This window comes from Pristiophorus japonicus, chromosome 10 (assembly GCF_044704955.1).
Source record: "Pristiophorus japonicus isolate sPriJap1 chromosome 10, sPriJap1.hap1, whole genome shotgun sequence".
In the NCBI taxonomy this organism is placed as follows: Eukaryota; Metazoa; Chordata; class Chondrichthyes; family Pristiophoridae; genus Pristiophorus; species Pristiophorus japonicus.
This window is the reverse complement of record NC_091986.1, coordinates 154,388,038-154,412,121: the sequence shown is the minus strand read 5'-3', so window position 1 is coordinate 154,412,121 and position 24,084 is coordinate 154,388,038. Positions and strand designations below refer to the sequence as shown.

General features: G+C 44.9%; 1 protein-coding gene across 3 annotated transcripts in view; it reads left to right on the top strand.

The window, feature by feature from the left end:
- The first annotated feature begins 1,189 nt into the window (after window positions 1-1,189).
- cryl1 (crystallin, lambda 1) overlaps window positions 1,190-24,084 on the top strand; it is a 183,441-nt gene continuing 160,546 nt past the window's right edge. For all 3 annotated transcript variants that reach the window (XR_011595678.1, XM_070892192.1, XM_070892191.1), the window contains exons 1-3: window positions 1,190-1,290; window positions 1,438-1,545; window positions 21,051-21,177. Coding sequence is in view for 2 of the 3 variants with exons in the window: in XM_070892192.1 (XP_070748293.1) it covers window positions 1,250-1,290; window positions 1,438-1,545; window positions 21,051-21,177 (276 nt within the window). In the remaining variant the exon portion in view is untranslated. The remainder of the gene's footprint in view (window positions 1,291-1,437; window positions 1,546-21,050; window positions 21,178-24,084) is intronic.

Sequence of the window (24,084 nt, the reverse complement as noted above, 5' to 3'; positions counted from 1 at the left end):
ATATAAGATTGTGAGGGGGATTGACAGGGTAGATGCTGAGATGTTGTTTCGACTGGCTGAAGAGTCTAGAACTAAGGGGATAGTCTCAGGCTAAGAGGTCTGCCATTTAAGACTGAGATGAGGAGAAATTTCTTCACTTAGAGGGTTGTGAATCTTTGGAATTCTCTACCCTAAAGGGCTGTGGATGCTGAATCGTTGCGTATATTCAAGGCTGAGATAGCGTTTTGGACTATAGGGGAATCATGGGATATGAAAATCAGGCAGGAAAGTGGAGTTGAGGTCGAAGATCAGCCATGATCTTATTGAATGGCGAAGCAGGCTCGAGAAGTCACATGGCCTATTCCTGCTCCAAATTCCTGTTTCCTTTCACAGCTGGGCTCCATCTTGTAGCTTATTAAGGAGAAACAGATTCTAACTGTTTTTCTAGGTTTGCATATTTAATGAAGGTTGATCCCTTGGTCAAGGACTAGAAGGTTGCAAGAATCCATAGAACATGTATCAGCCATGGCTCAGTTGTAGTGGCCCTGAGTCAAAAGATCATTAATTGAAGTCCCACTCCAAAAACTTGAACACAAAATCTAGGCTGACACTACAGTGCAGTATTGAAAGAATGCTGCACTGTTAGAGGAGTTATCTTTCAGATGAGACATTAAAATGAGGCCCCGTTTGCCCTCTCAGGTGACTGTAAAAGATCCCATGGCAGTATTTGGAAGAAGAGTTCTTCAGGTGTCCTGGCCAAATCCCTCAAACAACATCACTAAAATAGATTATCTGGTCTTTATCATATTGTTGTACATGGTACCTTGGTGTATGCAAATTGGCTGTTCTGTTTCCTACATTATAACAGTGACGAAACTTCAAAAGTACTTTATTTTCATTGTAAAGCACTTTGGGAATCTTGAGTTTGTGAAAGGCGCTATATAAATGCACGTTCTTTTACTTTTTGGATGCAAGTATGTAAATTCTGCACCCTTTAGAGAGGAAAAATGGGAAAAATTGAACGTTGATTTTTGTGTTTTTGACATGACTTTGTTATACATCCTAACCGGTTAATAAACATCTTTGGACTCCAAATGTATTCGCTCTTTACCCTATTAATATGGCCCACGCTGCTCACTGCCGGGTCGTCGCTCCATCAATCAGGAGCCTTTAGCCAATGGGTTTGCGGGCTGGACTGAGCTTGGCACCGCCCTCTTCAGAGGCCGCGCGCCTCGAGTTTGCAGAACGTCTTGTCTTCAGAAAAGCAAACATGAGCGACTGTAAAAAGGGCAACATTTTAATCGTGGGAAGGTAATTGTTTTGTCTTAAGTTACAGTAGGCGGATATATCGTTGGTTAGAATAATATTTAATGGAAGGACCTATGTAGTTTCTATTGTCTTGTAAAGTTGCATTTCGAGTGATACTATTCATCTAATTTTTAATATTTTATTTACTAGTGGACTCGTTGGACGGAGCTGGGCCATGGTGTTTGCAGGCGCAGGGTACAGAGTTACTCTTTATGATACTGTTCAGCAACAGGTCACCAGCGCAATTGAAAATATAAGGTACAGTATGATGCAACGTACGAAATTCACAACAGCCGCCCTTCCAATTTACTTTCATTTTTGTACTATCAACTGTATTTTTAATATACATAATTAGCAACCGAATAAACGAACGGTTTGTGACACAGAAACATCAGGGAGCAGTGAAACGCAGCTCCCAAATCTCCAATAAATCTTAGGCATGCAAGAAGAACATCGGATTAATACATTGACAAGAATATTAATCAAGGGCACCAGACGAATCCTTAACTCCTTCATCAAGGAACTATCTGGGGTTTATCATCCAGTTTATGCCTCGGAATTAATTATACCTAAATTTGGCTTGCGAACCAGTCTTGCATTAACCAGTTTGGATTATAATAGCGTTTAAAGAAAGACTTGGATTTATATAGCGCCTTTCACAACCACTGAACGTCTCAAAGCGTTTTACAGCTAATGAAGTACTTTTGGAATGTAGTCACTTGCAATGTAGGAAACACAGCAAGCTCCCACAAACAGTTTTTGTGATGTTAATTGAGGGATGAATATTGGCCAGGACACTGGGGGATAATTCCCCTGCTCTTTTTCGAAATACAGGGTACTTGTAGTCCCATGGGATCTTTTACGTCCACTTGAGAGAGTAGACAGGGCCTCGGTTTAACGTCTCATCCAAAAGATGGCACCTCCGACAATGCAGCACTCCCTCAGCACTGCACTGGAGTGCCAGCCTAGATTTTTGTGCTCAAGTCCCTGGAGTGGGACTTGTACCCACAACTTTCTGACTCAGGCGAGAGTGCTACCCGCTGAGCCACAGCTGACACTATCAACCACTCATCAGGATCTGCCAAACTACCGATCAAATGAATGAATCCTTTCTTGCCAATTATCAAATCTGAAAACAAAGTTGTGAACTAATAATTGTTTATTAACCTTAGAAAATAGTTAGCAGCACTTAAACATTGAACAGGCGAATAATTAGTAGAACAGAGTAATTGACAAAATGATTACAAGGTTACAGATCATAAACTTACAGTTGAGATCAGCATCTGAGATTGATATAAATTGGTGAAATTAATTTTGGATTCGACTTCTTCGATAACTGACAAATTAACAGCCTTCGATAGCCAGTCTATTGAATATATTAAAGTCTAGTTGCTTGTCGTTAGCAATGTTTCCAGAATTTATACTGCCTTGTCCTTATAAGCTTGTGTGAATGAACGTGTTACCTTGCCTTCCTATGAGGGGATGGTATTAGCCTTCTGAGATGTCGGAGTTCTCCGTTTGTAGAGGTGCTATCTGTTTCTCCTGGATTCTCGGCTCCTGGGTAAATTCACCTGTTATGCTGGTAGCTGTATCTGGAGTAGTTGGCTATATCTGTCTGGTATAGCCATACAAGTTTAACTTATGTAATCTCTTTAATGGGTAATAAATGCCTGCCTTGACAGTGACGCCTACGTCACAAGAATTTAAAAAAAATCATATAACGGGAATAAAAGTGAACTTAGCACTGACCCCTGGTACAGGTATAAATCACTTGCAACCAATATTCCCTTTAGGTCTCGAGGTCCTACGCCGCTTGCCTGCTTCACAATGCAAAAAAGCGTGCATGCATGGAATTTTGAGTGGGCCACGTGGCCACAAAAATAATTAAAGGGAACATTGCTCGCAACCCTTCTCAAATCCTAACACCACCCATTAATCCTGATCCTTTGTTTTCTGTCCGACAATCGCACTTTCTATCTAAGCTGCTACATTTTCTCTATATCATGCATATTAATTTATGTGTGTCAGAAAGCCTTTTATCTTTTCAAAAACATTCTGAAAATCAAACATAAATCTGACAGAAAGTAATCAAAGATTAATGGAATGTTGGTCATTATTTCAAGGAGGTTGGAATTATGCTTCAGTTGTATAGAGCCTTGGTCAGACCACATCTCTGTATTGCATTCATTTTTGGGCAATGATCCTCAGGAAAGATATATTGGCCTTGGAGGGGGTACAGTGCAGATTCACCAGAATTATACCAGGTCTTAAAGGGTAAAATTAAGAGGGCAGGTTCTATAAACTTGGCTTGCATTCCCTTTAGTTTAGAAAGAAAAATAAATTGAGATTTGGATTTATATAGCGCCTTTCACGACCATCAGACACTCAAAGCACCTTACAGCCAATTAAGTACTTTTGCAGTGAAGTCACTGTTGCAATGTAGAAGGTTAAGAGGTGACCTAAATTAGGTGTTTTCAATGATAAAGGGATTTGATAGAGAAACTATTTCCTCTGGTGGGGGAATCAAGAACAAGAGGGCAGAATCTTAAAATTAGAGACAGGCCATTTAGGAGTGACATTGAAACAATTTTGTACACCGAGGGTAGTGAAAATCTGGAACTCATTTCCCTAAAAGGCTGTGGATGCTGGATCAATTGAAATTTTCAAAACTGAAATCAATAGATTTTTGTTAGGTAATGGTATCTAGAGATACAGAACAAAGTCAGCTAAATGGAGTTGAAGTACAGTTCAGCCACGATCTAATTAAATGGTAAAACATGCTTGAGAAGCAGAATAACCGATTCCTATTCCTAAAATACAAACAGAAAATGCTGGAAATACTCAGCAGGCCAGGCAGCTTCTGTGGAGAGAGAAACAGACCTGTAACTTTTGCGAGAACTGAAAAATGTTACCGATATAACAGGTTCTAAGCAAGTGTAGGTACACGGAAAGGCGGGGTCAGGGAGAGGAGGAGGTGAGAACAAAATGGAAGGTCTGTGAAAGGGTGGAAGGCAAGAATGATTAAATGACAAAAGGATGATGATGCAAGGCAAACGGGGATGGTAATAATGGTAATTTCTTTACTTGTCCCATTGCCACCAGGTTTGCCTTGCACCATCATCCTTTTTGTCATTTAATCACTTCTGCCTTCCACCTGATCACAGACCTGCCCTTTTCTTGCCTTCTCCTCTATCTCCACCCCCACCCCCCCACCCAACCCTCCTTGCATCTGTACTTGCTTAAAATCTGTTATATATTTGTAACATTTTCCAGTTATGAAATGTTAATTCAGTTTCTCTCTCCATGGACTCTGTCTGGATTGCTGAGTCCAGTATTTTCTGTTTATATTTCAGATTTCCAGAATCTACACTTTATTGCCTTTCTACTCATGTAGACTCATAGGCCTCGATTTTGGCCGAGCCCATTTTTCGGCGCACTTACCGGAGCTGCGCCGCTTATTTACGTGCTGAGATGCGCCGGAAAAAAATGCTGTAACTTTGGCCGCTGCCTAGCCTCTTCACTGCAGCCGCGTAGCATGGGCAGTGGACTCGGGGCGGGGGGGGGGGGGGCTGGTGGAGCCAGCGTTCTGTGCCGGGAAGTCTGTACATACACAGTGGATAGTGGTGATGTCCGTGCATGCGCAGTAACGCTGGGAGTTGGCAATGGGCCCCAATGCTTACCAGGTAGGTCGTTCCCTCCCTCCCTTTCCCCGCCCCCCCCCCAGCCTCTCTGTTAATTTTCTGCCTCCTCTCTGTGGGCCCCAATGCTTACCAGGTAGGTCGCTCCCTCCCTCCCTTCCCCCCAGCGCCTCTGTTGATTTTCAGCCTCCTCTCTGTGGGCCCTGATGCTTGCCAGGTCGCTGCCTCCTTCCCACCACCCCACACCCAGCCTCTCCGTTGAATTTCAGATGGCCAGTTCCATTGCTCCCGCCCCTAACCCAGGCCCAGTGGCCTCCCGTTGCATTGTCCCATCCCTAGCCCAGGCCAAGTGGCCTCCTACACTGGCCCGCTCCCTTCCCAGGCCGAGTGCAGAAAGCTGCATTGCATTTTGAAGGTGAAGATAGGAATTTAATTTTTTATTTCTTCTTTTAACTGTGCAAAGGAAGGATGGCTGTTCCCTCAGGCTTGGTTGGTTCAGGTCCACGTCCTCTCCGCTTCCCGTCCCTATCCCAGGCCGAATGGCCTCCGATTTACTTACCTGCGTCAACTTCTTTAACTCTCCCCAAGGGTTTTCTGAAGTGACCACATACGCTGGCTTAAGTAGAAATGGAGTAACTATTAGCTGGCCAAAGTTGCCTAAAGGGGCAGAACTGGCACAGGTGGCTAGTAACGACCCTTTTTGAGAAAAAAAAACGAACCTAAAAAAATCGTAACCAGCTCAGTTATGCTGGTGCAAATTGATTGGGGAAAATGGGGATTTTTAAGTTACACCAGAAAAACCAAGTTACTGCAAAAAAAACGGAGCAACTCGTGACCTAAATTGAGCTCATAGGGTTAGAGGTTGTGAAGTTCTGGAATCACAGTGGGGTCAAGGGTTCATAGAATGCTACAGCCCATTTGGTCAATCATGTCTGTGCTGGCTCTTTGAAAAAGCTATCCCATTAGTCCCACTCCCCTGCTTTTTCCCCATAGTCCTGCAAATTTTTTTACTTCCAAGTATTTATCTAATTCACTTTTGAAAGTTATTATTGAATCTCCTTCAGTCACCTATTCAGGCAGTGCATTCAGATCATAATAACTCGCTGTGTAAATAACGTTTTCCTCATGTCGCTTCTGGTTCTCTTGCCAATTAACTGAAATCTGTGTCCTCTGGTTACTGATCTTTCTGCCACTAGAAACAGTTTCTCTTTATTAACTCTATCAAAGCCCTTCATGATTCTGAACACCTTTATCAAATCTTCCCGTAACCTCTGCTTTAAGGATAACAACCCCAGTTTTCCTAGTCTCTCCACATAACTGAAATTTTCCAACCCTGGTACCATTCGAGTAAATCTCCTCTGCACCCTTTCTAAGGCCTTGATATCCTTCCTAAAGTGTTGCTGCCCACGGCACAATGGGCTGAAATTGAAATCATCCTCTTTGCTGGCAAACTGTCTGGAAACACCTTGCAGGTGTCTGCAGGTTTCAATAAAGCCTCAGACCCATTATTGGGTGGGTTTGAGGCCTATCCGTTCTGGTACAGGGATTGTTCCTATTTGAAATAACTAGTTGGGAGGAAGTTATTAGAGTGGAGTATAAACATCGGCATAGATCAATTGGGCTGAATGGCCTGTTTCTGTGCTGTAGATTCTTAGGTAATAGATCTCCTGATTCTATTGTCATTCAGCAATCTGTAATCTGCTGTTTGTGTTTTCATTGCATAGGGGACAACCAGTGTTGTTAATAGAGGGGGGAGCACTTTTTTGTTTCAGTTTTTTCTTTGGATTCTCCTCGCAATGTATCATTTCCCATCGGAGATGTCAGGTAAGCAACTCGTTTGAGGTATTTGTTAATGTGCTGCTTAGATGTCAAGAAGATGTTCTGAAATGATTCACCTAATATTTCACTCCCAGTGCAGATGTGACGTAGAGAAGTTATGCTAAACTTGTATCAAATCTTGGTTAGACCATATTTGGAGAATTGTGTACAGTTCTGGTTGCCATATTATAAAAAGGATATAGAGGTACTAGAGACAGCGAAAAAAGATTTACAAGGTTGATACCAGAATTGCGAGGTTATACCGATCAGGAAAGGATGAACAGGTTGGGCCACTTTTCTCTTGAAAAGAGAAGGCTGAGTGGTGGCCTAATAGTGGTCTTTAAAATGATGAAAGGTTTTGATAGAGTAGATACAGAGAGAGTGTTTCCACGTGGGGCGGAGCAAAACTAGAGGCTATCAATACAAGATAGTCACCAAGAAATCAAATTGGGTATGTGGAAGAAACTACTTTACCCAGAGAGTGGTGAAAATGTGGAACTCGCCACCACAAGGAGTGGCTGAGGCAAATAGTATAGATCAGGAGTGGGCAATTATTTGGGTTGGACGGTCACTTAACCAGTTTTGGTGAGTTGTTGCTGGCCGCATACATAAAATTAATTGTGTTAACAACAGCTACCATTAAAATTTGTTAATGGCATTTATTGTATAAAGAACCCTCCATGTTGTTTCCACACTTATTAAATATAACACATATTAACATGCTAATGAACATGATACAAGTTTACCCAAAACTTAACGAACCCCAGCAAAGTCCAAATCATGCGCAAGTACCCCGAGAGATATTTTTGTTATTCACATGCCTTGGGACGTTTTACTACGCTGAAGGCACTATACAAATACAAGTTGTTGTTGCAGCTTTAGCTGGATACAATGATAACCGAATTGCTGCTTGTACCAACTGCTTCATGTAACCCCAGACAATCTGACAAATCTCCAGTATCCATACGATCCACTTTTTAGCTTCTTGTCTTTTGTTGCCTGTCCTCATTAATTCAAGATCACATCTGGCTTGTGAGAACTGCCTGAATCAGACTATTTCACAGAGATGAGGTCCTTGACTTGCCTCCTGAATGATAATAGGACACACTTTTTTATGAGCGACACAAATTTCCCATGAAGCAGGTCATAAAATACTTTGCCATCATCCACTTACTTCACTGATTCTTGCAACAACTTTCAGAAACTTCAACTCATCTAAATCTCGCAGCCCACGGTCCTGCCCCCAATTGGCGCATGCGGGATTTAGGCGTTCCATTCAGAACCACTGCATGGGCTGCAATTAATCAATTGGCTGGCCGGATATGGCCTGAGGGCTGTATTTTGCCCACCACTAGTATAAGATGAATTTAAAGGGAAGCTAGATGAGCATATGAGGGAGATATGGTTAAAGAGTTATGTTGATAGAGTTAGAAGAGGAAGGTCAGGAGGTGGCTCTAGTGGAGCATAAATACTGGCATGGAATGGTTGGGCAGAATGGCCTGTTTCTGTGCTGTATATTCTATGTAATCCTGTATTTTCACTGATGGCTGAACTGAGATGGAAAGTTTACTGTGTAGGGAGTCCCAGGCAAAAATGTGCTTCTTTGTGATTCGCTATGCCACCAAGCTGTTGATAAATCTAAATATTATGTGTTCATTGTCCTTTGAATGTAACTCTGGTATAGCTTCACGAACATATGAAAATACGGGCAGGAAAAGACCAGCTGGTCCATCAAGTCTGATGCCTGGAGCCTCATGACTAGAAAAAACCCCAGGGCTCAAACCAGAAAAAAAAAGCAGGACCAACCTTGAGAAGCAATCAAAAGGGCGAGGGCTGTGAGAGGTTTTAAAAGAAATAATTGGCTGTTGATATAATTTCTAAACTTGAAAATATAGTCTTGTTGCATTTGTTTCATTGAATCTTTTATAAGATCATTCTTAGAAAATAGTTGTCCAATTCTGCAAGGTTTATTTATCTTGCTCTGCTGCTATACTTGTGTGTTATGTCTGATAAAAATGTGTAGATTTTTTAAAAAACTTGTGTATTTTAAATGAGCAGGTTTCCACTTGTGTCATATGGGTAAATTGCATATTTTACTGTTCAATTTTGTGTTACAAATTGTTTGGCATTGCAGCTTTAAATCAGGATATGCCATTGCCAGTAGATGATTGCTATAACATAATAAAGTCAGGCTTAGTCAGGAAATATCTGTCAGGTTTTGTTGAAAGAACTTTAGGTCAGCAGTTTTGGTTCTAGGAAAAGGAACCTCTAGTGAAAACCAGCACTTTTACATGGTGGTCTGATTGTATTTTCAAATAAAATGGTTCAGACAATGTCTTATTCATCAGATTGCTGAGTTTTAAAGACATTCTCATTACCAACAGTTTTTCCATGTTATTCAATACAGCAACGAAAAACTTTAAAGGAAAAAAGTCAAATAACTTGTGTTTTCTTTTCTTTTGTAGGGATTGATTGTGTAAAAATCTTAAACTGCTGGATCAAAAGAATTATTTTATCGAACTTGAGTGTATGTAACATGTAGTGTTTCAGTCCTGAGGTAAAATCCCCCATATAGAAATCTGTCTAAAGCAAGTCAGTGGCAATTAGTAATCCCCTTGGCCCCGATATTTATGGGGAGGCGAGGAAAGTGTGGGGAGGCCAAAAACATCCGAAGAACCCAGCAAGGTCACAGAGGTCCTGCAAATTTAATGCCAGGATCTCATAACAACTTTTTTGATCCCTTTCCCGCTCGGCGGCTGGCCAAATTGACAACCTGGTCGATTGGCTGAGAGGGAAAACCATCGGCAGGAGGTCGCAGCCAGAGACCCTTGGGGACAGTCCCCAGCAATTGGAAGAAGGTTGGCCATCGGGGTGGGGGTGTTACATTGTGACTTGGAGGGGAGGGGGAGAGATCAGAGGTCGCGGCAGAGGGGAGAGAGAGGACATTGGGGCTGAAGGGGGAGGTCGTTGATTGGGAGGCGGGTGGGGTTGGTGGGGGGGGGTGGGGGGAAGAGAAGCTGCGATCAGCTGACGCCTTCCTTGAAGGGCCTCCTGGCCCACAAGGAGTGCTGAGAAAGGACACTTATGGAATTGGCAGCTCCCTCCTTCCTTTGAGATTGTGGGGTTGGGGGTAATATATTAGCATGGATAGAGGATTGGTTAACTAACAGAAAACAGAGTCGGGATAAAGGGATAATTTCCCGGTTGGCAAACAGTGACTAGTGGGGTGCCGCAGGGATCGGTGCTGGGTCCTCAACTATTTACAATCTATATTAATGACTTGGATGAAGGGACCGAGTGTAATATAGCCAAGTTTGCTGATGATACAAAGATGGGTGGGAAAGCAAATTGTGAGGAGGACACAAAAAATCTGCAAAGGATATAGACAGGCTAAGTGAGTGGGCAAAAATTTGGCAGATGGAGTATAATGTGGGAAAATATGAGGTTATTCACTTTGGCAGAAATAATAGAAAAGCAAATTATAATTTAAATGGAGAAAAATTGCAAAGTGCTGCAGTACAGAGAGACCTGGGGGTCCTGTGCATGAAACACAAAATGTTAGTATGCAGGTACAGCAAGTAATCAGGGAGGCAAATGGAATGCTGGACTTTATTGCAAGGGGGATAGAGTATAAAAGCAGAGAAGCCCTGCTACAACTGTACAGGGTATTGGTGAGGCCACACCTGGAGTATTGCATAGAGTTTTGGTCTCCGTATTTAAGGAGGAATATACTTGCATTGGAGGCTGTTCAGAGAAAATTCACTAGGTTGATTCCGGAGATGAGGGGGTTGGCTTATGAGGAAAGGTTGAGTAGGTTGGGCCTATACACATTGGAGTTCAGAAGAATGAGAGGTGATCTTATTGAAACATAAGATAATGAGGGGGCTCGACAAAGTGGATGCAGAGAAGACATTTCCACTCCCAGGGGAAACTAAAACTAGGGGACATAGTCTTAGAATAAGGGGCCACCCATTTAAAACTGAGATGAGAAGAAATTTCTTCTCTCAGAGGGTTGTAAATCAATGGAATTCTCTACCCCAGAGAGCTGTGGAGGCTGGGTCATTGAATATATTTAAGGCGGAGATAGACTGATTTTTGAGTGATAAGGGAGTCAAAGATTATGGGGAGCGGGCAGGGAAGTGGAGCTGAGTCCATGATCAGATCAGCCATGATCTTATGGAATGGTGGAGCAGGCTCGAGGGGCCAAATGGCCTATTCCTCCTCCTATTTCTTATGGTCTTTCACTGCCAGATTTCCCAACACCTGGACCCCGCACCGGCCCGCTTCTATCCCGGGCCGAAAACCCCGCACCGGCCCGCTTTAACCCTGGGCCAAAAGGACCCCACAGCCCGCTGGCTATTCTGGCCTGCCGGTTCTTCCGAGGCTCGCCGGGGCCCGCCGACTCTTCTGGGGCCCACCAACACTTCCGGGCCCGCCAGCTCTTCGAGGCCTGCCGGCTCTTCTGGGCCCGCTGGCCCGCCGGCCACAAGGAAGACGCTGGGGTGGAGTGTTCCGGCAGTACTGTGAAACATTCTGCCCGGGGCCGGCGCTCAACCGGTCGAAGGGACTCCGGGGCCGGCATCGAACCAGCCGAAGGGACTCCGGGGCTGGCGCTGGTCCGGCTGAAGGGACTCCAGGGCCGGCGATGAACCGGCCGAAGGGACTCCGGGGCCGGCGCTGCACAGGCCGAAGGGACTCCGGGGCCGGCGCTGAACCGGCCGAAGGGACTCCGGGGCCGGCGCTGAACCGGCCGAAGGGACTCCGGGGCCGGCGCTGATCCGGCCGAAGGGACTCCGGCGCTGAACCGGCCGAAGGGACTCCGGGGCCGGCGCTGAACCGGCCGAAGGGACTCCGGGGCCGGCGCTGCACAGGCCGAAGGGACTCCGGGGCCGGCGCTGCACAGGCCGAAGGGACTCCGGGGCCGGCGCTGCACAGGCCGAAGGGACTCCGGGGCCGGCGCTGATCCGGCCGAAGGGACTCCGGGGCCGGCGCTGATCCGGCCGAAGGGACTCCGCGCTGAACCGGCCGAAGGGACTCCGGGGCCGGCGATGAACCGGCCGAAGGGACTCCGGGGCCGGCGATGAACCGGCCGAAGGGACTCCGGGGCCGGCGCTGCACAGGCCGAAGGGACTCAATTTTTTAACTTTTAATCAACTTTTAAACTTCTTAAACAATTCGGGAAAACTTTTAAATTTTTAATCAACTTGGAGAACTTTTTTTCTATAACTTTTAATCAACTCTTAATCTATTTATTAAACCTTCAATCAACCTGTGTAACTTTAAAAAAAAAATAATTTGGAAATACTTTTAAACTCTTAAACTTTTAAAACAACTTGGAAACTGTTATGTATGGAGAAAGAGTCAGACTGAACATTGTGAGCTCAAAGTAAAGTGTGACCGTAGTCTTTTATTACAGGTCTCCAGAGTGCCTCTCCAACCTGTGAGGGCTCCTTAAATATCTGTGCTCCCAAGGGATTATGGGATTCCTTGGGACTCCAGGGGATGAGCCCTCTGATGGCTGTACAGAGTAAATACACGTTTATATATATAACAACACCCCCCCCCTTCCCCGCCACAAAGTCAATAATGTAACTATTTACAATGTGAGTTGATCTGGGATCCTTCTTGCCCTGGTTGATTGTCTCGGTGTGAAAGCTGGTGTTGTTGAATCATTTGTTGGGCCCTTGCTGGGCTGCTGTGTAGCTGGCCTTGCTGGGCTGCCTGGTGTGTTGGACCCTGCAGGACTGCTGTGGATGATGGGTTCTGCTTCGTGGTCAACCGTGGTGCCGGTTGCCACTGGTGTGTATGTTGGGGTTATCAAAAAAGGTAGGGTCCAAGATGGGTTGCTCAGGATAGTCCGTGAATTTGAGTTTGATTTGGTCCAAGTGTTTCTGGTGAATGAGTCCATTTGAAAGTTTGACCCGAAACACCCTGCTCCCCTCTTTGGCCACGACAGTGCCGGGAAGCCACTTGTGACCTTGTCCATAATTCAGTACAAATACAGGATCATTGATTTCAATTTCACGTGACACATTTGCGCTATCATGATATGCACTTTGTTGAAGCCGCCTGTTCTCTACCTGTTCACGTAGATCAGGGCGAACTAACGAGAGCCTTGTCTTAAGTGCTCTTTTCATGTGCAGTTCAGCAGGTGGGATCCCAGTGAGCGAGTGGGGTCTCATGCGGTAGCTAAGCAGGACTCGGGATAGGCGAGTCTGCAGTGAGCCTTCAGTTACCCTCTTCAAGCCTTGCTTGATGGTTTACACTGCTCTCTCTGCCTGACCATTGGACGCTGGTTTAAACGGGGCAGATGTGACATGTTTGATCCCGTTACGGGTCATGAATTCTTTGACCTCAGCACTGGTAAAACATGGCCCGTTGTCGCTCACCAGGACATCGGATAAGCCGTGAGTGGCAAACATGGCCCGCAGGCTTTCAGTAGTGGCAGCGGACGTGCTAGCCAACATTATCTCACATTCAATCCACTTGGAGTACGCGTCTACAACCACAAGGAACATTTTACCTAAGAACGGGCCTGCATAGTCGACGTGTACCCTAGACCATGGTTTGGAGGGCGAAGACCTTAAACTTAACGGCACCTCCCTGGGTACATTGCTTAACTACGAGCACATATTACATCTGTGAACGCAGGACTCCAAGTCCGCATCGGGCCACCACATGTGGGATCTGGCTATCACTTTCATCATTATGATGCCTGGGTGGATACTGTGGAGGTCATTGAAGGTGTCTCTGCCCTTCTTGGGGACCACTACTCGATTGCTCCACAGAAGGCAGTCTGCTTGTATAGACATTTCATCTTTGCGCTGCTGGAACGGCTTTATCTCTTCCTGCATTTCCACTGGGACACTGGACCAGCTCTCGTGAAGCACACAGCTTTTGACTAGAGATAATAAGGGGTCCTGGCTTGTCCAGGTTTTGATCTGCAGGGCAGTGACGGGTGATTGCTCACTCTGAAATGCTTCCATAACCATGGCTAGATCTGCGGGCTGCGCCATTTCCACCCCGGTGGTGGGCAATGGCAGCCTACTGAGAGCATCGGCGCAGTTTTCTGTGCCTGGCTTATGGCGGATGGCATAGTTGTATGCGGACAACGTGAGCGCTCATCTCTGGATGCGGGCCGATGCGTTGGTATTTATCCCTTTACTCTCGGAAAACAGGGAAAAAAGTGGCTTATGATCAGTTTCCAATTCGAATTTTAGCCCAAACAGGTATTGATGCATTTTACTTACTCAATAGACACACGCTAACGCTTCTTTCTCAATCATGCTGTTGGCTCTCTCAGCCTTAGACAGACTCCTGGATGCATAAGCAACCGGTTGCAGTTTTCCGAAATCATTAGCTTGTTGCAATACACACCCGACGCCATATGACGACACATCACATGTTAGTACCAAATGCTTTCATGGATCATACAACACAAGCAATTTGTTTGAGCATAACAATTTTCTCGCTTTTACAAAGACATTTTCTTGGCTTTTGCCCCAAACCCATTCGTCCCCTTTTCGTAGTAAGACATGCAGTGGTTCTAACAGTGTGCCGAGACCCGGTAAGAAGTTACCAACGTAGTTCAGGAGTCCCAGAAACGACTTCCCTGCTTTTATACTCCATCCCCTTTGTAATAAAGGCCAAGATATCATTGGCCTTCCTGATTACTTGCTGTACCTGCATACTATCCTTTTGTGTTTCATGCACAAGTACCCCCAGGTCCCGCTGTACTGCAGCACTTTGCAATCTTTCTCCATTTAAATAATAACTTGCTCTTTGAGTTATTTCTGCCAAAGTGCATGACCTCACACTTTCCAACATTATACTCCATCTGCCAAATTTTTGCCCACTCACTTAGCCTGTCTATGTCCTTTTGCAGATTTTTTTGTGTCTTCCTTACACATTGCTTTTTCTCCCATCTTTGTATCATCAGCAAACTTGGCTACGTTACACTCAGTCCCTTCTTCCAAGTCGTTAATATAGATTGTAAATAGTTGGTATTGTGTTCCTAACACAGATGAGGCTGCACACAGGGAGGTTAAAGTAACAGTGTCCTCAGTCTTTAATAAGACACTCCAGAGTGAGGAACAGGCCTTAGAGGCCGGCTTATATACAGTGCTCCCGAGGGATGCTGGGATCCCTTGGGACTTCAGGGGATGAGCTCCCTGGTGGCGGAACATGGGAGTGCATGCTTTACAGATACACAACAGTTGGGGTCCCAGCACTGATCCCTGCGGCACCCCACAGGTTGCCAACCAGAGAATGAACCACTTATCCCGACTCTGTTTTCTGTTAGTTAGCCAATCCTCTATCCATGCTAATATATTACCCCCAACCCCGTGAACTTTTACCTTGTGCAGTAACTTTTTATGTGACACCTCGTCAAATGCTTTCTGGGGAGTCCAAATACATCACATCCACTGGTTCCCCTTTATCCACCCTGTTCGTTATATCCTCAAAGAATTCCAGCAAATTTGTCAAACATGACTTCCTCTTCGTAAATCCATGCTGACTCTGCCTGACTGAATTTTGCTTTTCCAAATGCCCTGCTACTGCTTCTTTAATAATGGACTCCCAACATTTTCCCAACCACAGATGTATAAAAGCAAGGAAGTCTTGCTACAGTTATACAGGGTATTGGTGAGGCCACACCTGGAATATTGCATGCAGTTTTGGTTTCCATATTTACGAAAGGATATACTTGTTTTGGAAGCAGTTCAGAGAAGGTTCACCTAGGTTGATTCTGGAGATGAGGGGGTTGACTTATGGGGAAAGGTTGAGTAGGTTGGGCCTCTACTCATTGGAATTCAGAAGAATGAGGGGTGAGCTTATCGAAACATGCAAGATTATAAGGGGGTTTGACAAGGTTGATGCAGAGAGGATGTTTCCCCTGATAGGGGAGACTAGAACTAGAGGTCATAATCTTAGAATAAGGGGCCGCCCATTTAAAACTGAGATGAGGAGGAATTTCTTCTCTGAGGGTTGTGAATCTGTGGAATTCGCTGCCTCAGAGAACTGTGGAAGCTGGGTCATTGAGTAGATTTAAGACAGAGATAGATAATTTCTTAATGATGAGGGAATAAGGGGTTATGGAGAGCAGGCAGAGAAGTGGACCTGAGTCCATGATCGGATCAGCCATGATCATATTAAATGGAGGAGCAGGCTCGAAGGGCCATATGGCGTATTCCTGCTCCTATTTCTTATGTTCTAACAGGACCCGCTGGACTGAATGGCATTTTTTGCCAGTAATCACAACCCTTAATTATTTTCACCACTGGATCCTTCCAGGCTGCTACAAGGGACATCAGCAGCATTTCACAGTCTGCATTACACAGCTACATCAAGCAAATTTGCCAGTCAAGAGATTTTCTGCAGTGACTAGCTTCCCTCATGTTCAGGGTCTGCACACATGTGGGCATCAGGGCACCAGAACACCACCCAGCAGTATTGGTGAACAGGAAAGGCTCCCACTCCATTAATGTCCAGCTAGTGGCCAATCACTGAAACACCATCATGCAGGTCTGTGCAGGATACCCAGGGGGCTGTCACGGTGCATTTATCCTGAGACATGATGGGATGGCTGCTGGGGGACCAGGGATAATGCTACCGACATCCCTCTGTAAGCCCACAAGATCCCATCATCACAGATATAACCGAAGCCTGGAGACCACCAGGATCATTATACAACACACCATAGGGGTGCTGAAGCAGAGTTTCAGCCGCTCAAGGTGCTAATTACAATTCAAAATAATTCTTTATCTGTGAAGTACTTTCAGACGTTTCAACAAAACATGGGTGTAGTAAAAAAAATCAAGTATTTTTCCTCTTAAGGTCCGAATATGGCATCCTACTTATTTTTTTCCAGGACTGCAAAGCTGTCGACTTCTATATCTCTGCCTCCTTCAATCTGCAGGCTTTTTTGAAAACCCAGCCTAATGTCACCTAATCATTACTACTGGATTCACTTTTCCTACTTTACGTTTTGATAATGTTCTACACGATGGGACAAGTCCCTCTTATTCATCTGTGGGACTTTACCTTTGAAAAATAACATACCCATAAGAGAGAAAAGGTCTTGGGGCCAAAATTCAGGGTCTCAAATGTTTGCCCGTTTGCGGTGGCCATTCTTAAAAATCGAATTGCCGCCGCTTTGGGGTCAACTGGCTGACCCGACCTATATTCAGGTCAGGGATTTTTCGACCTGGACCCCATCACGCCCAAGTGGTTTCACCATCAATTTTAATCAATAAAAATATTCAGCTGAACTCATCTAATCCCCGCCACGCAGTGCCCCCGGCAGGTTTTTCTGCCAGTGCACCATCTCTGCACTGAGTGCGGCCCAAAAAAGGGGAGGGCCCACTGCTGCGGCCGCAATGGAAACACTTTTGCCTGCTGACTTGCTGATCGGCTGGCAAAATAGTGCCCCCAGGTTCGGCCGGGCAGCCTGGCACTCCCCCTTGGGTGCCAGCCAGCCGAAATCCTCCCTGGTGGCACAGTGGCCAAAGATAAAAAATTATAGAATCTCTCCCCTTTAACGGAGGGGAGAGAGCGTGATGATGCACACGTGCTGTGAAGTCACCACAACTCCACCGCTGATTGACCCATTTTCAGCCAGTCAGCCTGGCTTTCAGTCTAAGGCCCGCCCCCATTAAGAGTCATTTCCTGTGGGACTTTGGAAAAAAAGGATTCCAACGGTAAGTACCACTTTAAAAATCATAGATGTGCCAGCCTTCTTGAGCACCTGAATTTTGGCCACTTTACCTTTAGATGAATTCTTAAACTGATGCAAATTTCAGCTTTAAACCACAGAGTTTAAATTTCACCCCGTGTTGTCTTAAGTAACATTCTCAAAGAAAATGAACATATTTATAAATACAGTTGACAATGCTCCAAAAATATACATTGTGAGTGTGAAAGAGGACAGCATTTGCACTTTGTACAGTAGAAAATATATTTCTATCTCTAGAGATTAAATCACTATTAATAAGCTTCCTTTACTCAGTGAAACAAACCACTCTATTCTAACTAAAAACACAAGCAATTAAAAACATTTGAGACACATCCCACTCTTCAAAATCCAATTAAAGAAGACCATGATGGAGAGATGCATCTTTACCGTTTTAAGGCCTAACTTTCGGCACTTGGTGTCTGCGCCTCGCAAAGGGAGGCATTGCACTACTATTCAAGGCACAAAACCACGATCCTCACCTTCTTTAGTGTGGGGCCGGGAGCACTGCGAGAGAGGCCTTGGGAGGGGGGGAAAAAAAACAATTCAAAAAAACATTCAAAAACGTTACCAAGACCCCTACCTAACAAATCGCTGCAAAAAAATTAAAACTAAAAACATTAACTTACCTTTTTTTCAGGTTTTCTAACTTACCCATGCTGGCAGGGCTGCACCACTAGGTCAGCAGACCAGAACCATTGGAGGGAGCAACGTGCGGCGGCACAGCCCGGCAAATGGCGCGGTCCCAGCGTGCAAGACCATCAGCAGGCCGGGGCCATTGAAGGGAGCAACGTGCGACGGCATGCCACTGCAGGGAGCAGCGCGTGCTGCTGCAGGCTGATGACGGCTTCGAAGGGAGAGACTCGATTTGATGTCACCCAAATCCAGGTCGCTGATTGCAGTGTGGGCAGGTACAGCAAGAGTGGGGAGGTCGGGGAGAAGGAGCAGCAAGAGTTCGGAGAGGGATGTGACCGGAGCCCAGGAGAGGCGTGAGTTCAGAGCCCAGGAACAGCATGGGCCAGCCCACACTGCGATATGTGTGCGCACGAGGTCCGTGCAGCAGAGTAGGTCTCCAGTCCTCTTGGTTAATCCTTGCCACTAGACCAAGATCTAGCTCTGTCAAGCCCATGTGGTGCTTGGTGTGCAACGGCCACCATACGTTAAAAAAATCCACGCACAGGCATCTTCTACCCTTCAGTATGTAGTTTGGGATCTGGACTATTAGGTCCTTCATTGAAATACCTGTGAACTCATCCCTTTTTGGCGTGGAAGCAAGTCATCCTCGCTTTGAGGGACTGCCTATGATCAACTGGGCTTGTATTCACTGGAGTTCAGAAGAATGAGAGGGGATCTAACAGAAACGTTTAAAATTCTGACGGGTTTAGACAGGTTAGATGCAGGAAGAATGTTCCCAATGTTGGGGAAGTCCAGAACCAGGGGTCACAGTCTAAGGATAAGGGGTAAGCCATTTAGGACCGAGATGAGGAGAAACTTCTTCACCCAGAGAGTGGTGAACCTGTGGAATTCTCTACCACAGAAAGTTGTTGAGGCCAATTCACTAAATATATTCAAAAAGGAGTTAGATGCAGTCCTTACTACTAGGGGGGTCAAGGGGTATGTCGAGAAAGCAGGAATGGGGTACTGAAGTTGCATGTTCAGCCATGAACTCATTGAATGGCGGTGCAGGCTCGAAGGGCCGAATGGCCTACTCCTGCACCTATTTTCTATGTTTCTATGTTTCTAAAACAGCCGTGTCACATTTGAACTACAGCAGTCAACATTGCAATTGTTATTTATCGGAATATATGTCTTCCAGATAGATGGATTATCTTGTCAGGCTCATGACACTGAAATCCATAAACCACAGCTGAAAGAAAATTTGAAACATATATGCCTCTACAAGAATACAACTGGACTATAAGCATAGTGAAACAATGGTTTTACTGCTTGGATAGGTCTGTTGTACAGCCCAGAAAATATATCTGAATTGATAGTGGTGCTGCATGCTGCATAATTAATTCTCCGATAAGGGCATGCAGGTGGAAGATAAGGCTCTGGAACACCCTCAAGAAAATTATGATTAAATTGAGCTCAAGGTTAAAGAATTGTCAGGTCCGCTAGAGCCGCAATAAACACAATCAATCCAGTAGCATCTAATAAACTGGTTTGGTTTTCCTAGGATTAGTGGCAAGGAATGCACATTCCCTGGGCGCTAAGTACAGAAAATGGGGTGGAGACTTCTGGGGCGGGAGTTGAGGTGGGTGCTGGGTGACCAGACAGTCTGTATCAGTAATAGATGCAAGCCAGGAGCAGTCACTCAAATGAAAGGATAGAAGAGGGGCAGGTTGCAGTCCTTTCCTTCTTTACAGGTACATAAGATCAGGGATTAACGGGATTGTCCATGGGATGGAGATGAAATGGCTTGCTCTAGCAAGCAATGCATCAGTACAGAACTGATTGAGATTTCCAGTAAAAGCCTAAAATGTTAAGTACATTTGTAATCTTGTGAGCCATTACCAGTGTGGTGCCTGTGGTGGAGGTGGGCTATATGTCTGCACCCCTTGTGGCATAATTAATGATACTTTGTCGGCCAAGCAAAGTCCCCGTAAATGCAGTCAATGTATCTCTACTTATATATCCTGGAGCAGCAGTACCAAGAGGTGGTGCCATTTCAGTGCGACCTGACCAACTCCTGTTGCGCACCTCATTCCAAAAAAAGGAAAGGTACAGGGCAATTCTCAATGGGAAACCTGCTCCGTGATCCAAGGCGTCTGTTGTCTGCCTGTACTCCAATCTGAGGTCTCTCCCTGTCCCTTATGCTGCCTAACCGATCGCCTCCAGCTGCCTAATCTTCATGACTTTAACCCTAGTTTTCACTGACGCTGGCTCCTGTTATGGGTTGCCCCTGCTCCCAAATCCAAGTCTATCAACCTCTAGCCTGCAACCTGAACCAAGGCATCCTCTCCCACAAATGTTTGCCTCTTGCCTGTTATGTGGTCTTCTGTCCGTTATGTGGTCTTCTGGCCTACTGCTTAATCAAGAGCTTGCCGCTGCTTCCAGCTTTCGTTGTGCACCTTGGCCTCCTGTGACCACTGCATAATGTTCCCGATTAGGAATTCCCCCCAACGCACTTTAAAATCCACTTCCTGGTTAGAACTATTGAGTTCAATGGAAATAAAAATGGGCTGCACACTTCCTATCGCCTGTTTTACACTATCACACAAAGTTGAGATCGACCCATATGCAGCTCCCAGAACTGTGCCCTATATTGTCAACAGGTGTTGGAGACAAATCCATTTGCTACCTGTTTTCAAAATCCATTTGACTTAACTGGCCATTTGCCTAAAGCAAACAAAGAGTTGAGATTGCTATCAAGCCGTCGTCATATTTAAACTTCTGAAACTTTTGTATTGCAAACATCTAGGCTGGATTTTTGTAGTAAGTAAAATTTCAGTGGAACAAGCCAGATCTTATAGGTAGTTGAGGTGATCAACATTAAAAACATTAAGATATAAAAGGTGATGAAACTCTAGTTTGTCACATAGATAGTAACATACATTCTGTTCTTAATTTAGAAAGCAACTGAATGAACTTGAGAGGACTGGCATGCTTAGAGGAACCTTCAAACCCGAGAAACAAATGCTGCTGATCAGTACCTGTAGTAACCTTGCAGAAGCAGTAGAGGGGGCCATTCACATCCAGGTCAGTGTTACAATGGTTACGATACAAGCCAAGTTTTTCACAAGCAAATGTTTGATTCACCTCTCTAGGTAATCAAAGCAAAGGTTTGCTAAGAGCATTTAATACTCATTTAAGTTCTTTTCAGCTCAGTACAATTTTGCATGTGATGAAAATTATTATTTTAACTCAAAAAAGAAAAAAATAGAGATATAGCGTCTTTCATGACTTCAGGGCATCCCAAAGTGCTTTACAGCCAATGAAGTACTTTGAAGTGTAGTCACTGTTGTAATGTAGGAAACATTTCTTGAATGTTTTTGTGGCTGCACCCATCCAGGCAAGTTGTGAGCATTTTGTCATGCTCCTTACTTGAGCCTTCAAGATGGAGAGGTCAGGAAGTGAGCTACACATCAGAGGACCCAGCCTCTGCCCTGCTCTCGGAACCATCATGTGGCTGGTCCAGTTCAGAACACCAGCTAGTATAGAGGCCAGGTGGGGAGGAGAGCAAAGGAGCAGGCGGTAGGTCTCAATACTAAGACATAGGTAAAAAAACGGGATGAGGTCCTACGAGACGAATTTAAGGAGTTAGGAGTTAAATTAAAAAGTAGGACCTCAAAAGTAGTAATCTCAGGATTGCTACCAGTGCCACGTGCGAGTCAGAGTAGGAATCGCAGGATAGCTCAGATGAATACGTGGCTTCAGCAGTAATGCAGAAGGGAGGGATTCAAATTCCTGGGATATTTGAACCGGCTCTGGGGGAGGTGGGACCAGTACAAACCGGAACCAATGTCCAAGGGGCAGTGTTTGCTAGTGCTGTTGGGGAGGAGTTAAACTAATGTGGCAGGGGGATGGGAACCTATGCAGGGAGACAGAGGGAAATAAAATGGAGTCAGAAGCAAAAGATAGAAAGGAGAATAGTAAAAGTGGAGGGCAGAGAAACCTAAGGCAAAAAACAAAAAGGGCCACATTACAGCAACATTCTAAAGGGGCAAAGTTGTTAAAAAGACAAGCCTGAAGGCTCTGTGCCTCAATGCGAGGAGTATTCGGAATAAGGTGGACGAATTAACTGCGCAGATAGTAGTTAACGGGTATAATGTGATTGGCATCACGGAGACATGGCTCCAGGGTGACCAAGGCTGGGAACTCAACATCCAAGGGTATTCAGCATTTAGGAAGGATAGACAGAAAGGAAAAGGAGGCGGGGTGGTGTTGCTGGTTAAAGAGGAAATTATGCAATAGTAAGGAAGGACATTAGCTTGGATGATGTAGAATTGGTATGGGTGGAGCTATGGAATTCCAAAGGGCAGAAAACGCTAGTGGGAGTTGTGTACAGACCACCAAATAGTAGTAGTGAGGTTGGGGACAGCATCAAACAAGAAATAAGGGATGTGTGCAATAAAGGTACAGCAGTTATCATGGGCGACTTTAATCTACATATTGATTGGGCTAACCAAAATGATAGCAATGCAGTGGAAGAGGATTTCCTGGAGTGTATTAGGGATGGTTTTCTAGACCAATATGTCGAGGAACCAACTAGAGAGCTGGCCATCCTAGACTGGGTGATGTGTAATGAGAAGGGACTAATTAGCAATCTTGTCGTGCGAGGCCCCTTGGGGAAGAGTGACCATAATATGGTAAAGTTCTTTATTAAAATGGAGAGTGACACAGTTAATTCGGAAACTAGGATCCTGAACTTAAGGAAAGGTAACTTCGATGGTATGAGGCGTGAATTGGCTAGAATAGACTGGCAAAGGATACTTAAAGGGTTGACGGTGGATAAGCAATGGCAAACATTTCAAGATCACATGGATGAACTTCAGCAATTGTACATCCCTGTCTGGAGCCATCGGGGAAGATGGCTCAACCATGGCTAACACGGAAAATTAAGGATAGTGTTAAAGCCAAGGAAGAGGCATATCATTTGGCTAGAAAAAGCAACAAACCTGAGGACTGGGAGAAATTTAGAATTTAACAGAGAAAGACTAAGGGTTTAATTGAGAGGGGGAAAATAGAGTACGAAAGGAAACTTGCAGGGAACATAAAAACTGACTGCAAAAGCTTCTATAAATATGTGAAGAGAAAAAGATTAGTGAAGACAAACATAAGTCCCTTGCAGTCGGACTCAGGTGAATTTATAATGGGGAACAAAGAAATGGCAGTCCAATTGAACAAATACTTCGGTTCTGTCATCACGAAGGAAGACACAAATAACCTTCCGAATGTACTAGGGGACAATAGGTCTAGTGAGAAGGAGGAACTGAAGGATATCCTTATCAGGCGGGAAATTGTGTTAGGGAAATTGATGGGATTGAAGGCCGATAAATCCCCGGGTCCTGATAGTCTGCATCCCAGAGTACTCAAGGAAGTAGCCTAGAAATAGTGGATGCATTGGTGATCATTTTCCAACAGTCTATTAACTCTGGATCAGTTCCTATGGACTGGAGGGTAGCTAATGTAACACCACTTTTTAAAAAAGGAGGGAGAGAGAAAACGGGTAATTATAGACCGGTTAGCCTGACATCAGTAGTGGGGGAAAATGTTGGAAACATAGAAACATAGAAATATAGAAAATAGGTGCAGGAGTAGGCCATTCGGCCTTTCGAGCCTGCACCGCCATTCAATGAGTTCATGGCTGAACATGCAACTTCAGTACCTCATTCCTGCTTTCTTGCCATACCCTTTGATCCCCCTAAGTAGTAAGGACTACATCTAACTCCTTTTTGAATATATTTAGTGAATTGGCCTCAACAGCTTTCTGTGGTAGAGAATTGCACAGGTTCACCACTCTCTGGGTGGAGAAGTTTCTCCTCATCTCGGTCCTAAATGGCTTACCCCTTATCCTTAGACTGTGATTCTGGACTTCCCCAACATTGGGAACATTCTTCCTGCATCCGTTAGAATTTTAAACGTTTCTATGAGATCCCTCTCATT